Source organism: Schistocerca nitens, chromosome 2, assembly GCF_023898315.1.
Source record: "Schistocerca nitens isolate TAMUIC-IGC-003100 chromosome 2, iqSchNite1.1, whole genome shotgun sequence".
NCBI lineage: Eukaryota > Metazoa > Arthropoda > Insecta > Orthoptera > Acrididae > Schistocerca > Schistocerca nitens.
In genome coordinates this window covers 734267157-734285247 of record NC_064615.1, presented here as the reverse complement: position 1 = coordinate 734285247, position 18091 = coordinate 734267157, and the positions used below count along the sequence as shown (strand labels likewise).

Below are 18091 nucleotides of genomic sequence, written 5' to 3'. Positions count from 1 at the left end.
TATGCACCCAACTTGCGTGAAATGTAATCACATGTATTTGTCCAATGAATACCCGTTTATCATCTGCATTTCTTCTTGGTGTAGCAATTTTAATGACCAGTAGTGTAATAGTGCATAAGTAAACTCACGTGAAAACATTCAGGCAGCGAGCTCGACAGTTTGAGTTCCTTCATTCGTGCCAAGTCTCTCATTTCTCTCGGTTGAGTCATTGAGAGGGTAAGCACAATACGAAGTTGTGTCAGCACAAGTATGGTCTGGGATACATGCCATGTCACTGAGTACAGGGCACTCAGTGGACAGGATGGATACGTTTACCCATGTTGTGTGCCATGGTCTCCCATCTCAACGCATCATGAGTGTGTGATCTGTACATACCCAATGTTATCTCCCTTCTCACTATCACCAATATCAAAAATCACATTAGCGACATAATACCTAGTCTTTCGAAGTTATGACTGTATGGTTTTCGTCATGTCTGCGTCCCACCAGCGCCAGAGGTAGCTAACGTAGTGACAATTGGAAATAAAACCTGGCAACTGCTGTTTTCACGTCAAACGCCGGGTTTGTTAATTAAATCGCAGACGGAAGTAACTCTGCGGGCAGCGCTTTGGTCACTCGTAGAGGAAACTTGGTATGACTCAGACAGATGATTGTGTGTTATGAAGTTTATGAAAATTGCAGTATATTAACTGAGAAACTTATATGCCATTCCGATAACAACATAACGGGTGAAAGTTTTCTCCTCTGAAACATAACGTAAGTGCTAAGGAACATGTAAGCCTGTTGATTAAAGAAATCTGCGGGATGCAATGGATAAAGAAGCGTGGGGTTCAAAAATTAAATCACTACTTCTCTAGGAATGTACATATCACTGACATAAATTTTAACACCCCTGCAAAACCCAGTGTCTATTAAAGTCTATTTACTAGTGTATTCAGAATATTATTTCTATTTTAATCTGTAGAACTCTTGGTTCAATCACAAAAACAAGCTTTTTATTGGATATGCGATGTAGGACAATTAGGCGAGAGTATGACAGTAGTAAGGCAGACAACTATACCTAATGGATACATCACAGGTAACTGACGTGAAAGTAAGTTACAGCACTATATTTTCCATGAAAATTATTAAATGGATATTATGGCATTCTGTGTCTTACAATTATTGTCATTTGCTTTTGGTTTGTCAAGACATTTTTCATGTGTTGTAAAACGCAGCGATGTAACTAAAAGTTTTTCATTGAATTAAAGAAAATAATGAGTGACATATACATACCTCTTCCGATAGAGCAACATACGGGTCCATCACTAGCGTAGACGGATCTATATTTTTCAGAAAATTTACGAGATCGTTTGAAGTTTTCCCTGTGTATCCCAAGTGTTGGGAAAACCTTATCGCCCTGTCTGTTGCATTTCTAGAGAATGCCCAAGGGTTTAATGTCGATCCGCTCATTGCTATGGCGTTCTTGAATAGACCTGACGAGGAACGAAGTTTTCTGATAAGTAGATGCATTTATGTAGTAGGCAGACATGAAAACAACACTTTTCCATTTAATAAAGTTTGTATATAAAGTGTTTCAAACCGCATTTCTATTTTCATAACGTACGTGCATAGCTAATGTCAGCTGTAAGACGCCAGGATCAATATTTAATACTGTTTGGCGCGTAATAGCAATGCTGGTAGGATATAGGCATAGACATAATATTATGTGTATAAAATAAATACTAGTTTAATACACGCTTTCCAGGTATTGTCTAGAGCAGACTCCTCTCTCTGAGAAGTAATGCTGTCAAAGCAGGTAAAAGAGCAGGTATGACCTTTAAATGTCGATGTCTCACTGCCATAAGCCGAAACTGATAATACACACTGAGTGTGAGCTTCCTTTTTCAGACGAATCGGAAGTTTGCTTCAGTTTAACCAGCAATGCACTCGACATTTTAAGTTCTCTATTTATTCATTTCACTTTCCATTGCGTTATAGTCGTCACCTTCGCTAAACAGAAAAACGCATCAACAGTTTGTATGACTTCACTGTTAATTTGTAGTTCTCGCTTTTCAGTTTTGGTTACATTGTTACCGGTTTATTGTAAAAGCCTACTTTCAAAACTGCTCCAATTAATGTTTCTATTCCTGGTAGCATTTTTATCTGTATTAGAAGCAAAAAATACATTGTCATAAGGAAAATAAGGTTGGTTGAGATTTGATTTTCCGCTTTCGTTTCCCCGGTTGCGTGATAAAAAGAGGCCTCGAGGGCGGTTGCAAGGTTTTTGAAGACACAGAAAGTTCTTTCTGACTCCTGTTTCAGTCCTTCATTTCTCGTAATCCTGATGAGGTCTGACTTGTGTTGTAAGAGAGACTTTCATATTCTCTAGTATAATAACACAGACTGCTTCTTGAAGCTCATCTGGATGTACGAGTATCGTTTTTAATTTCACACTAGATGTGCGAAGGGCGAACAAGAGGCTTCAACTGATGAGGCAATGCGGAAGTGATGGAGTTCACCTGAAAAGATAATTAGTTACACTACTGTTTTTTACTAGTTTTCTGTAGGAGCGAGGATAGTGTACCTACGAACACAGGAAATCTTTTGGTCGGTACTTCAGACTGGAGACTGATTTTAGAATCACATGCAATGCGCACTAGATACCGACATAAACAGTTTACTCCTTTTTCAACCGTTTTTGTTCTTGTTAGACATGAGGTTTTACTATGCGCAGTATTTGTAAATATTTCGCATTCTATAAATTTAAGTGCTGTCTAATACACACATCAAAAAAAGTTTTGCATCACTCGGTTCCGAGAGTTCCGGAACTTGTACAGAAAATTGGAATAGAGATCAACATAAACATCGTTTACGCCCTTTTTATTGCTCACGAAAACCACACAAACTGAGATGTAATAAATTTTATGACCATCCTGTAACATTAAAAGAAACCATATTCATTAATTGTTCTTGAATTATATTAACAACATACATTTTAAAGAGGTGCTGAAGTGTAATTTGGTCAACTATCTGAAAATAACTTTTACTACACTCCTAGCAGCGTCAACGGTTGTCCAATAACGCGTTCTATCGTCTTTATGAAAACCACAAAATTATTCATTGTTTTTCACATTTACTCTCAACATATTTTTGAAGAAGTTCGTGATGCATAAGGACGGCCATGAACCTGCTAATATTGAATTCAACATTCATTGGGGAACTCTGTATGTCCATCATTTTAGAGATGCTTGCGGGACTCGGCTGTTCGATAGAGGATGTCAAATTAAACACCTTTCAACCGTCAAATTTCCAACTTTATTTTATTTGTGCAACAAGTTTCAGCGTTTTACCAAGCCATCTTCAGGCCCCTGGCCGACGTATAGGAAGAATTTTCCTCGGTTGTGATCAAGTCGGCAGGTGATGTTTGAAGTGATAACAATAGCAAAAAATCTACTAATACCAGTATTGCTGGCTCCTGTTTTGATCACAACCGAGGTAGATTCTTTCTACACATCGGCCAGGAGCCTGAAGATGGAGTAGTAAAACGCTGAAACTGGTTGCCAAATAAAATAAGGGTGGAAATTTGACAGATGAGAGGTATTTAATTTGACATCCTCCTTCACTGGGGAAAGTGACAACTCCAAGGTTACATTTTACTTAGAAATTTAAAACATGCATGGAACCTACTAGAAGAATTCACTCAATTTATATTTATATATTAAAGTATAAAATAACTGAGTAGATTATAATACTTTCAGATGTGGGCATAAAGTACCGTCCCCCCTTCCCATTGGTGTTGCAGGGGTTAAAGGAAATATGAAATTTCAATACTTTCGATTTTTTGTCGTAAAATATGCAGAACGTCAAAGACATAGAACCGAAGAGACCCAACAAAATTCTCGGTTAATTCCGAGGTGCAGAAGAAATATCGATATGGAACTCATTATGGAGACTGGACAGTACTGAAAAATATCCCTACAAGTACTAGAAATACACGAGACGAGATCATAAGGTGTCAAAATAAGAAATAAATGAACGAGTAAGAAATATTATAGGAGTCAAAGAAAATGCTACTAAAACATTAGAACATAGGCAGATACAATGGTACAGACATGTTGCAAGAATAAACGAAGGTTGTTGATCAAATTAAACTCAAATGTATGTCCCAACATGAATAAATATAAAAAGGATCAGTGCCATTTTGATAAAGTGGAATAAATACTACCATACAGAAGAGAAGTATAAAGGATGTTGAAATGCAGGAAACATCATAGAATCCTCGCTATACATTCAGTACCACGGAGCGTGTATCTGATATATCTCTTTCCTGGCTGTTAAAGTCACCTTTCAGAATTTGGTGCCACCACGTCACCAAGTAGCTCCCTGTATTGTCTCACGAGCCTGTGCTTTCCTAGTTCTCTTCTTAGGGGACATGTCATGATCATTTCATGGATTGGCCTTAGACCTTCCACGTGGCAGAAAGATATAGGCCTACTAACCTACAGAAGTGGATTATATTTGAAAAAAGTAAATTCCTGTTAGTCAATTTGTTTCATTAGTTATTGTTGCTCACCATTTCTTCATTCTCATTGTTGCCTGTAGACACATAATAATTATCTTTTAAATCACAAAGGAAACGATGTTATGTTGTTACTGGTGATGAAAAGATACGTTAGGAAACAAAAGCCAGGAAAACGGTCAAAATGGATAGAATACATTAACGGAATAGTGAAGAAAGATTGCTTCACTAAAATATAAACCTGAAGAGGACAAAAGTCAACGAAGGCTGTGGAATAATCGATATCGTAAACAGAAAATGCCTATGGTTTGATTGTTGAAGTTCTTTGTAAATGCTCCGAAATTTTAAAAGAAAAGGATTCAATGGTAGAAAAATGATCTCAACATGAATTTTACTGCATATATGCATACAGATGTTACTTATAGGTAAAATGTCTTAGTCTAAATTCATGTAGAACTGTCGTGTTCGTTTGTTCTGCTACTGGAGTGGCTACTAGTTCGTTTGAGGGGAGTACAAGGGCAGTGGGTGGCCAGAAATCTTTACCCAATCTTCTGCTGATGTGAAGCTGTGCCTCTTTGTTGTGATCTATACCACAGCTATTAGCTCCGCCAGTGCACCAGCGATGGAGATGAAGCCTTGGGTTCTCAGAATCGCTGTTGTATCTATCACAACAACGAGCCATAGCTCCATTCTAGCAGAAGACAAAAGTAGACATTGATATCTTGCCATATGCCCCCCCCCCCTCCCTCATATACTGCACCAAGTTATTTTAGGTTACTTTCAGCACCAACTAAACGCAAAATACGTCAGTGTTACAATATGCTATAACTCTTGTGAGATGTATTTACTGTTGGTGTTGTTTTACCAAAGTGAGATCATTTTAAAAGTGCTCAGTGCCATTATAACAGGCCACGAGTGGCCTACCGGGACCATCCGACCGCCGTGTCATCCTCCGAGGAGGATGCGGATAGGAGGGGCGTGGGGTCAGCACACCGCTCTTTGGAACATATAAGGTGTCAACAAATTTATAAGTTAATATAGTTCTCTATTTTTCTCTGATATAAAGTACAACAAGCAACAGTGCTCAAAACTTGGACAATGATAGTTCGTATAAACTAGAAAAATAAAGTCGTACTTCAATTTACAGGCTATCCAAAATTTCTTTTCACTCTTTGATCTAAGAACTGAATAATACTTTTTTGTCCTTTAAAAAATCTTCAGATTTTGTACAGATAGGTTATGATAGGCTGAGAACTTTTAAGAAACACGCTTCTATTTGAGAGCATAGCGTCATTTATGGATGACATTTACCTCCTGCACAGAAAATGATTGATTCTGAATGGCTCTTACATAGACGGAGACAAACTCGATATCCGGAGGAGTTTGTGTATTTGCATAAACAGGTGGAGGTAGAACATCAAAGTAATAAAGAAGCAGATATATGTTTACTTGAAGAAACGCCGTTCTGAATGAATTGCTGCAGTTACTGCACGCCCAGGTTGCCAAAGGAAATGTAGACACAATCTGAATTATATATGAAGATGGTATCTGTTCATTCGGACATGTTCGAAAGAGCGGATACCATCTTCATATAGATAAGGCTTACCGGCCAATGATCTTCTTCAGTGCGGATGGAACTCACATTGCTCAAACTCGTACGGCCATCGATAGAATGACTGCTGCGAGTGATGAGTATAGTAGGCAGGGGCACTACAAATGTAGTGTGTGGACAGTAAGTAGGAAGTGTGGGTCTCACGGTTAGCGTACCAGAGATAAGTCCCTGCAGTCGCATTATCTTCTGTGTCCGCCATACTCAGTCGGATAGAGTGTCTGCCATGTAAGCAGAAGGTCCTGGGTTCGAGTCCCGGTCAGGGCACTTATTTTCAAGTTTTCCTGTTGATATTTATAAACGCCTGTAAGCAGCTAATGGTCTGGATATCACTGTACTTTCCATCTGAATTGTGGTTACAAGTAGTGGCAACCAAGGGCAAATTTTTTATTTCCAGGTTTTAAAACTTTAACCGTATAAATGTCCAGTATAGTACAAGCTGAAAGACAGATACAAGAAGGCACGTAAATTTAGGATATTTGGTATGATTTTCGAAGAAAACAAAAGTGTATTTTCAACTTTTCCGGCGTTTGGCATTTCTAGGCTTAATTAAAACTAGGGTTAATTTAAAATAAGATATTTTATCTTTGAGAACATCTGTATGTATAAACGTGCGACGATGACCAAATCATGCTCGAAATGCTTTGCAGTTAATGTTAAGATTAACATTAAATAAATACGTGTGACTGGTAGTCGGAAAACATAAATAATTAGTGGAGAAGAGTTTTAGGAAAGAGAACTAAGTTCATGGAGAAGAAACAGAAACTTGAAACTTCCTGGCAGATTAAAACTGTGTGCCCGACCGATACTCGAAGTCGGGACCTTTGCCTTTCGCGGGCAAGTGCTCTACCATCTGAGCCACCGAAGCACGACTCACGGCCGGTCCTCACAGCTTTACTTCTGCCAGTATCTCGTCTCCTACCTTCCAAACTTTACAGAAGCTCTCCTGCGAACCTTGCAGAAGTTCTGCTTCTGTAAAGTTTAGAAGGTAGGAGACGAGATACTGGCAGAAGTAAAGCTGTGAGGACCGGCCGTGAGTTGTGCTTCGGTGGCTCAGATGGTAGAGCACTTTCCTGCGAAAGGCAAAGGTCCCGAGTTCGAGTCTCGGTCGGGCACACAGTTTTAATCTGCCAGGAAGTTTCATATCAGCGCACACTCCGCTGCAGAGTGAAAATCTCATTCTGGAAACATCCCCCAGGCTGTGGCTAAGCCATGTCTCCACAAAATCCTTTCTTTCAGGAGTGCTAGTTCTGCAAGGTTCGCAGGAGAGCTTCTGTAAAGTTTGGAAGGTAGGAGACGAGATACTGGCAGAAGTAAAGCTGTGAGGACCGGCCGTGAGTCGTGCTTCGGTGGCTCAGATGGTAGAGCACTTGCCCGCGAAAGGCAAAGGTCCCGAGTTCGAGTCTTGGTCGGGCACACAGTTTTAATCTGCCAGGAAGTTTCATATCAGCGCACACCCCGCTGCAGAGTGAAAATCTCATTCTGGAAACAGAAACTTGTTTGCCGACGACATTGTAATTCAGTCAGGGACCACAAAGGAAATGGAAGAGCAGTTGAACGAAATGGACAGTTCTTTGAAAAGAGATTATAAGATGAAAATCAACAAAAGTTATGGAATTATAATAGAATGTAGCCGAATTAAATCAGATTATGCAGAAGGAATCAGATTAGTAAATGAGACACTAAAAGTAGTAGATGAGTTTCGCTGTTTGGGCAGCAAAATAACTCAAAATACCCAAAGTAAAGAGGATGCAAATTGCAGACTCGCTATAGAAAGGGAAGCTTTTCTGAAGAAGAGGGATTTGTTAACATATAACATAAATACGTTACTAATTCTCTTCTGAAGATTAACGATGAATCCATAGTACCAATTGAGGTACGTTTATATTTACAGCAGTTGAAGACCCAGGTGTGGATCAGGATACAGGCTATAACGTTTCTTCAAGTAAACAGAATGGCAGTAATGGTGATGATACGAATACAGGGTGATTGCTTCTTGTAGAGGCACCTCGGTCTATGAATGATTAGGAGAAAAGAAAAACAGTGTTGGTATTGGAACTCTGATGAAGATCATGTGATACAAGTGAAAAGGGAGGTGTGATATAGGTTTCATAGAAGTTGGTTTTTAAAGACGTGGATAACGGCGCATTGAATAACGGAAGTAATAGGAAAGGAAAGAAGTACATTTGATAAGAAAAGTATAGATTCTCGCAATAATTGTTGACGGGGAACGGAAGTCCGTCAAAACCATCATAAGACAAGATGTGGTGTGAGTTGATGTGAAAAAAAGAAATAATACTGTATGTACTGTATAGTTCATGTACTGTGTAGTGTATACTGAGGTGACAAAATTCATGGGTTAGCGACAGGTACATACACAGATGGCGGTGTATCGCGTAGACAAGGTATTAAAGCGGAGTGCATTGGCGGAACTGTCATTTGTTCTCAGGTGATTCATGTAGAAAGGTTTCCAACCCGATTATGGCCGCACGACGGGAATTATCAGACTTTGAACGCGAAATGGTTGTTGGAGCTGGACACATGGGACATTCCATTTCGAAAATCGTTAGGGAATTCAGTTTTTCGAGATCCACAATGTCAAGAGTGTGCCGAGAATAGCAAATTTCAGGCATTACCTCTCACCATGGCCAACGCAGTGCGCGACGGCCCAGAATTAATGACTAAAAGTAGAGGCATTTACGCAGAGTTTTCAGTGCTGACAGACAAGAAACGCTGCGTGAAATCACCGCAGAAATCAACGTAAAACGTATGATGAACCTATCTATTGGGACAGTACGGCGAAATATGGCGTAATAGGGCTATAGACAATCGGTGCGAGTGGCTTTGCTAACAGAATATCGCCTGCAGCGCCTCTCCTTTGGTCGTGACCATATCGGTTGGATCCTAGACGACTGCAACACCGTAGCCTGGTCATATGAGTCCAGAATTCTGTTTGTAGGAGCTGATGGTAGTGTTAGTGTGTGGGGCAGATCCCACGAAGCTATGGACCCAAGCTGTCAAGAAGGCAATCTGCAAGCTCGTGGTGGCTCCGTAATAGTGTAGGATGTGTTTACGTGGAATGGGCTGGGTCCCCTAGTCCATCTGCACCGATCATTGACTGCAAATGGTTATGTTGTGCTACTTGGAGACCACTCACAGCCATTCGCTGATTTCATGTTCCCAAACAACAATGGAATTTGTGGATGAAAATGCGCCATGTCACCGGATCACCGCTGTTTGCTATTGATTTCAAGAACCTTCTGGTAAATTCAACCGAATAATTTGTCCACCGAGCTCATCCGACATAAATCCCACCGAAAATGTATGGGATATAGTCATAAGGTCAGTTCGTGCACAAAATCCTGCAATGGCAGTGGTTTCGCAGTTACGGACGACTACAGAGGCAGCATGGCTCAATATTTCTGCAGGGGACTTTCAGCGAGTTGTTGCATTATGTCGGGCAAAAGGAGGTCCGACACGATATTAGGGGGTATCACATGACTTTTGGCACTTCAGGGTTTGTTGGTAGAGATGTCGTAGTGGTTCAGGTTCAGTGAGGATTAGGGACGCCTTACGATTCTCTAAAGTAAGTTTCGTGAATGCTAATTGTTTCGGGCGGTGCGCTAGCAAGTTGAAAAGAATGGAGGATGGGTAGGTGAGGAGTAGGCAACGACGTTCGAAACCTTGTAGGGGTTGGGAACTAATGAAATTTATGCTTTATTAGTGAAGGGGATTTTAGGCAGTTAGTAATCAAAGTATAATAACACATACAGGATTCTTCTCTGGAGCACTCTGCAGCGGACAGAATTTACTACCATGTGCATGGTCGACTACAACATTAAAGGAGTTGAGCTAAATAAAAAGAAGCTCGGAAGTGGCTGGAAGTGATTCGAAGTGCGTAGGTTTGCAGTTCAAACAACTGACCAGAACTCCGACGGCGATTGTAAGCGTCATCTATGTCTACTGAAACCAAACTGGTAGAGCTCAGATTTTTCAGTTGCTGACGTAAGTGGAGAATTTGTAATCACACTGAAATTTAGTTATGTATGAATTACATTACTACCATATACGGTCGTAATGTTTTGGCTCATCAGTGTATGTATGCATTTGTAGACGATTATTACACAAAACGGACAGGAACGGGATCACCAAAAATGTGATGTGTAGGTCTGTGCGCTTCACTTAAACAAACTCTAGTTAACTGTTGCAAACCACGTTAATGAAAGGGGACGTATATAGGAATCATTGCTATTACACATACCATTCAGCGTACTCAACTGAAATCGTTTAAATTAAATATCTTGAAGTTCTCTAAAATATGAAGCAAACTAAAACTACAAATTAATTATACTACTCACAAAATTTAAAAAATCGGTTCAGACAAACCTTCTGAATTTCATCGAGAGTTTCTTAAACCAATATCACACAGTTGAACCAGATCAGAATCTGAATTTAATTAATAAACACATTTCCCGTTCCTGCATATCTCACTGTAAATTACAAAAATGACAAAACTTCATGAAAGATAATGATTACATTCGTAGCTAAATAAGCTCCATGCAATACATTGTCGTAAGCATTGCGTGAAAACTGTTGTTGTTGTCGCCTTCAGTCCAGAGACTGGCTAGATGCTCTATCGTGCATGCTTCTTTATTTCCAAGTAACTACTGCAACCAACATCCTTCTAAATCCGCATAGTGTATTCATCTCTTGGTCTCCCTCTACGATTTTTACCCCCCATGTTGCCCTCCAATACTAAATTGGTGATCCCTTGATGCCTCAGAATGTGTCCTACCAACCGATTTCTTCTTCTAGTGAAGTTGTGCTACAAATTCCTCTTCTTCCAAATTCTATTCAGTACCACCTCATTAGTCACGTGATCTATCCACCTAACCTTCAGCATTCTTCTGTAGCACCACGATTAGAAAGCTTCTATTATCTTCTTGTCTAAACTATTTATCGTTCATGTTACACTTCCACGCATGGCTACAGTCCATACAAATACCTTCTGAAAAGACTTCCTGACACTTAAATCTATACTCGATGTTAACAAATTTCTCTTCTTCAGAAACTCTTTCCTTGCCGTTGCCAGACCACATTTTCTGTCCCTTCTACTTCGACCATCATCAGTTATTTTTCTCCCCAAATAGTAAATCTCATTTACTAATGTAAATGTCTCATATTCTAATGTAATGCCCTCAGAATCACTTGATTTAATTCGAGTACATTCCATTATCCTCGTTTTGCTTTTGTTGATGTTCATCTTATATTCTCCTTTCAAGACACTGTCCATTCCGTTCAACTGATCTTCCAGGTCCTTTGCTGTCTCTGACAGAATTACAATGTCAACAACAAACCTCAAAATACTTATTTCTTCACCATGGATTTTAATTCCTACTCCGAATTTTTTTTTTGTTTCCTTTACTGCTTGCTTAATATACAGATTGAATAACATCGGGGATAGGCCACAACCCTGTATCACTCCATTCCTAACCACTGCTTCCCTTTCATGGCCCTCGACTCTTATAACTGCAATCTGGATTCTGTCAAAATTGTAAATGGCCTTTCGCTCCCTGTATTATTCCCTTGCTACCTTCAGAATTTGAAAGAGAGTATTCCAGTCAGCACTGTCAAAAGATTTCTCTAAGTCTACAAATGCTAGAACGTAGGTTTGCCTTTCCTTAATCTATCTTCTAAGATAAGTCGTAGGGTAAGTATTGCCTCACGTGTTCCACCATTTCTATAGAATCCAAACTGATCTTGCCCGTGGTCGTCTTCTACCAATTTTGCCATTCTAATGTAAAGAAGTTGTGTTAGAATTTTTCAGCCGTGACTTATTAAACTAACAGTTCGCTAATTATCACATCTTTCAACATGTGCTTTCTTTGGGATTCGAATTACTATATTCTTCTTGAAGTCTGAGGGTATTTCGCCTGTCTTATACATCTTGCTTACCAGATGGTAGAGTTTTGTCAAGGCTGGCTCTCCCATGGCTATCAGTAGTTCTAATGGAATGTTGTCTACTCCCGGGGCCTTGTTTCGACTTAGGCCTTTCAGTGCTCTATCAAATTCTTCACGCAGTATCATAACTCACATTTCACATTCATCTACGTCCTCTTCGATTTCCGTACTATTGCCCTCAAGTGCATCGCCCTTGTATAGACCCTCTATATACTCCTTCCACCTTTCTGCTTTCATTTCTTTGCTTAGAACTGGGTTTCCATCTGAGCTCTTGATGTTCATACAAGTGGTTCTCTTTTCTCCAATGGTATCTATGATTTTCCTGTAGGCGGTATCTATCTTGCCCTTAGTGATACATGCCTCTACTCCCACACATTTCTCCAGTAGCCATCCCTGCTAAGCCATTTTGTACTTCCTGTCGATCTCATTTTTGAGATGTTTATATTACTTTTTGCCTGCATCATTTACTGCATTTTTATATTTTCTCATTTCATCAATTAAATTCAATGTCTCTTCTGTTACCCAAGGATTTCTACTAGCCCTCGTCTTTTTAACCCCCCCCCCCCCTTTATCCTCTGCTGCCTTCGCTATTTCATTTCTAAAAGCTACCCATTCTTCTTCTACTGTATTTCTTTTCCACGTTCTTGTCAATCGTTCCCTAATGCTCATTCAGAAACTCTCTACAACGTCTGGTTCTTCAGTTCATCCAGGTCCCATCTCCTTAAATTCACACCTTATTGTCGTTTCTTCATAACCAATAGATTGTGGTTGGAGTCCTTATCTGCCCCTGGAAATGTCTTACAATTTAAAAACTAGTTCCTAAATATCTGTCTTACCATTATATAATCTATCTGAAACCTGCCAGTGTCTCCAGGCCTCTTCCACGTATACAACCTTCTTTCCTGATTGTTAAACCAAGTGTTATCTATGGTTAAGTTATGCTCTGTGGAAAATTCTACCAGGCGGCTTCCTCTTTCATTCCTTACCCTCATTCCATATTCATCTATTAGTTTTCCTTCGTTTCCTTTTCCTGCTATTGAATTCCAGTCCCCCATGACTATTAAATTTTCATCTCCCTTCACTATCTGAATAATTTCTTTTATCTCATCGTACATTTCTTCAATTTCTTCGGCATCTGTTGAGCTAGTTGGCATATAAACTTGTACTGCTGTGGTAGGTGTGGGCTTCGTGTCTGTCGTGGCTACAATAATGCGTTCACTATGCTGTTCGTAGTAGCTTAGCTCCGCTCCTAGTTTTTATTCATTATTAAACCTACTTCTGCATTACCCCTATTTTATTTTGTATTTACAACCCTGTAATCAACTGACCAGAAGTCTTGTTCCCACTATATCTAACTTTAACCTATCCATTTCCCTTTGTTAATTTTCTAACCTACCTACTTGATAAAGGGGTCTGACATTCCACTCTCCTGTCTGTAGAACGCCAGTTTTCTTTCACCTGATAACGACGTCCTCTTGATTAGTCACCGCTCGGTTATCCGAAAGGGGGACTATTATAGCTCCGGAATAATTTACGCAAGAGAACGCCATGTTCATTTCACCATACAGTAAAACTGCCCTCGGGAAAAATTATGGCTGTAGTTTCCCCTTGCTTTCTGTCATTCGCAGTAGCAGCACAGCAAAGCCGTTTTGGTTAATGTTACAAGGCCAGATCAGTCAATCATCCGGACTGTTGCCCCTGCAACTACTGAAAAGGCCGCTGCCCTTCTTCAGCAACCTCTCAACATATGCCTCTCTGTTGTGGTTGCACCTACGGTACAGCTATCTGTGTAGCTGAGGCATGCAAGTCCCCTGCCACCCCCCCACCCCCCGCCCCTCCTCCTCTAACGGCAAGGTCAACGATTAATGAAGGGGGGGGGGGGAACTTGTGTATTGTTAAATTCCTGCTGTAGATTCTTTTTCTTATAATGTGGTAAACATCATCTGAGGTCTGTTCTCGTTTCACTATATGTTACATTCTAGAACAATGTTAAATTTGGCACTATTAAGTGTGTGTTGATAGGGCTATGATTCAAATGCAGAGGTAGGATGCCGAGATAATATACAGATTAAATGGAACAAATCAGCACACATGTATGCTACTATCCCTTTAAATGTTACAAATTTCTATGAGAGGTAAATGTTATTCTATGCCACTACACGAGAATTTTCACATTTTTTGAACATCGAACTGTGTTCTGCTCCTGAGAACTATTTTGAAAAGTTTATGTTCAAGTTTGTCGCCTAGGGATGAGCCTGAGACTGAGAAACATGCTGTGACTAATAAATACAAATTGTACTGGTTAATTACCATGTGTTCTTAATTATTGCAAAATACTTAATAGTGCGTTCGATAACTCCGTGGTTAACTGGTTTTATCTCTTCATAGTACTTGAAAATACTTCACTTGCCTGTGCTCAGTGGCGATATGACGTGATAATGAATGGATGCACCGCCAGCACTTTGTCCAAAGATGGTCACTTTTTGTGGATCTCCACCAAATGCTGCAATGTTCCTCTGCACCCAGTGAAGAGCCTCGGTTTGGTCTTTGAGACCCATATTTCCGGGGACGACTTCATCACCAGTGCTTAGGAAACCTAAGAGATGTTCATTTCTTTTGTATTAGCTGAATCGAGTCTGAAGAACAAGTGAACGTACCACCATTATACTAGAGCAACATTTACATGCATACTACGTAAAGGTAATTATTGCATTTTCAGTTGTATGACGCAGACACAGATTTCAGCACATGATTATTGTATATAGGATACGTTGTATAACGAGTATCTTCGTTGATAACCCAATTTGTTACCTAGGAGTCCTAGACGATAGTTTATGCTGACGAGTATGACATCTTCGTCCACGAAGTAGTTTGGTGTCGCGCCCTGACCATAGCCTGATGTGAAACATCCACCATGGATAAATACCATAACAGCTTTCTGTGCTCCCTGCTGTAAGGCCGTCTGTAAAACCACATAAACCCACTTCAGTGTGTCACACGAAAAGGCAAATAGAATATTACAAATATTTATTCAGTCCCATTTAGAGATTGTTCTTAAGGATTCAATTTGTTTCTGAGGAGATTTGTTATTTATGCTGAGTTTGTCTACCTGTGGACCAAAAACATTGAGGAAGAGGCAGTCCTCATTCCCAGCCGTTCCACTGCCGCTGATCTGAGGACACTGCGAGCCGACCGCCAGGGCGTCTCTAACACCGGACCAAGCTGCTTTGGTTACTGGAGGCTGAGAAGAAACTAAGTTTTCACAAGGCGCCAAAATTAAAAGCCGTACAAACAGCTTCTAAATAAGAACAGTGAAAATGAAAATAAGTGAACAGAACACAAAAACTTGGAATGAAATTTTGGAATGCAGAAGAGTACGTTTATATCGTCACTTGGAAGATCGAGGCAGCAAAGTCCTTGAGAGACGATCGTATGTATGACCATTCACGACACCGAAGCGGTGTTCATCTTTATAATTTAATCCACAAAAAGTGACAATGTGGCAAGATTTTTTTGTTGGTCTTAAGTACGAAATTATCGGGCAAGCTCTCTAAAAAATGTTCTTTGAACTGCTACACATTTACGCCTTACGAAACGGCAGTCAGAGTTTTGGTTTGGAATTATAGTTACTCTGTGCTAAATCGCTATAAGGTTAACCTATTATGATCTTTTTTGAATAACTGTAAGCGTGCGGTGAGATTTCGACTCCTACACTCGGTGCGGAACACTCCTTCTCAAGGCGAAAGGTGTTATATTTGCCCAGTTATTAGATTGGTGCGTACGTTCGTAGCCTTTATGTTTTATATGTCGGTATTCCTGTTGCTTTGGGTTTACTTACAGATCGTAATTTTTTATTTGTTGTTCACTGTTGCTACTTGAGTTCATGTGTTGTCATTTTGTCATTTGGAGATAAAGGGTGGAGCTGTGGACGCGAGAAAATAGAGTGGCAAATGGAGAAATCTGAATATTCCTGACATATTCTTCTGCTAAGGTTCAGCAGAGGCATGAAAGCACAGTGAGAAACATTTGCGCCATGTATGGGAATAATAGTAATGGATAGCCGACCGTAGACTATGTTTTCCTCGTTTTAAGAAGGATTGTTTTGGTGTTAGCACCTCTGCACGTGCAGCAGGAAGACCTTCACATTTTCATGTTGGTCGTTTAAGCTCATTAATCCACAACGATCCTCGCCAGTGTATTCTAGAATAGGCAAATGTGATGATCTGTGACAGTTCCACCATCATGTGACATTTACGTGCAACAGGGAAGGTCCATAATTCGGGAGTGTGGGTAACGCACCCTTTAAGACAAAATCAAAAAAATCAGCGGCGGGACATATGAGCGCTTTCTCGTCATCAATTGGCTCGTGAACAATAACCGACCATTCCTTATCGTCATTGGTGCGAGAAATGGTGTTTTTATGCTAACGTAAGGAAAAGAAAGGAATGGCTGAGCCCAAATAAAACAGAATCTTCCCGTACAAAAACCTGCGCACATTACAAAAGGTAATGTTATGCATCTGGTGGAACAGCGACGGTTGTGGTGTGCTACGAATTGCTTCCCCGAGGTGTAACTATCATTCGTCATACTTATTGTCAATAATGGAGACTTCTTGTAGACGCAGTCTACGAACAAAGACCAGGAAGACTGCATGAAGTGATGCTACTCCAGGATATCGCCTCCCTAGATTCTTCTAGACTGACAAAAAACACTGTACTGGAGTTGCGTTGGGAGGCGGTTGCGCAACCACGTTAATCAACTGATATTGCGGCCTCTATTGAACAACGTTCAAGGAACTTCCTTTCTGTATGAAAATGCGCTCGAAACATGACTCACGAGTACTTCGCCTGAAAATCACATGATTTCTACTGTCGCGAACTCTAACTGTTACGCCAGAGTTGATATAATGTTCTAATTGGTGAAGAAGAACATATTATTGATTATTAAAGTTCTGTTATGTGTATTTGTCACGTTAATTAAATTTATGAAAAAACGCTGCAAACCTATGCACCAACATAATATTAGGTATAAAGTAAGTACACGGAAGGCATTCAAGGTTATTTAAACCAGATAATACGAGTTTTAAGACAAATATTAAAAAAAATGATCTCTGAATTACAAATATGAATCTTCCAGGTCAGTCTTCAGCATTCTAATACGTGTGGATGCTAGAACTAACACTTATGTGAATCTCGCAAGTAGCAGTATGTATTTCCTAGTATGTGACAGGATAGCTGAAGAAAAAGCGACTGCTAATGCTCACAACATGATGAGCTTCTCAGTGCTTACTCACATCAGTGATTTTCCACATAATTCATAGCGCCAGAGAAACTGCGAAGTACAGTTGGGTAAATTAGTATCTAGTCGTGCAAGAGTTTGTCCCCACAAGGCATTATATAGAGTATGTATAATCCAAAAGACAAGACAGATCCCTATGTGGGGTCAGTTCATAATATACAACGGGGTCAGGATCACAACACTTTTAGCAAAATTAATACAGCTGGAGGTCAACAACCCAGTGGGGCGTGTCGACATTGGACCACCAGGGGAAACACGTTAGGCAGGACGGGCGGCCAGAGAAGGGGCGAAGTCAGTGCCTCGTCGAGCGCAAAGCTGTCTGAGGCCTACAGACATCAGGAACGCACTAACAGCGATCTCCGGTGCAGGCCGGCCACGCTATCAGGCGCAAATGCAGCGACCGACTAGCCGTGCAGGACGCCGCCAAGTGCTGACTGGGAACCAAGGACGCATGGACAGTACTCTGGAGTCGGCTGATAGCCAGCAGTAGGCCCCCAGCTGGAAGGCACCAGTCCAGCTCCTGGCAGCATCAAGGCCAGGTGCGATCCGTAGACCCGCGGCTAGCAGAGGCACTGAAATTTGGAGATGATGCCCGCCTGCGTGTCGACTGCTGTCATGGTAAACTTCTCGGTAAAGGCTGCAGTCGGGGACAGATACTGCATGGCTGGGGTTGTCGGTATTTGTGGCCCCTTGACCAGCTCTCTTCTGGCAAGAGGTCACTT

The 18091-nt window shown here is 40.6% G+C and overlaps 1 protein-coding gene across 1 annotated transcript in view; it reads right to left on the bottom strand.

Annotated features, from left to right (window-relative positions):
• The window catches only part of LOC126236938 (esterase FE4-like), an 87087-nt gene that overhangs the window by 53999 nt on the left and 14997 nt on the right, over positions 1-18091 (bottom strand). Inside the window, exons 3-6 of the mRNA XM_049946628.1 lie at positions 15181-15312; positions 14883-15033; positions 14482-14667; positions 1276-1475 (exon numbers count right to left, since the gene is read on the bottom strand). Coding sequence (XP_049802585.1) covers positions 1276-1475; positions 14482-14667; positions 14883-15033; positions 15181-15312 — 669 coding nt within the window. The remainder of the gene's footprint in view (positions 1-1275; positions 1476-14481; positions 14668-14882; positions 15034-15180; positions 15313-18091) is intronic.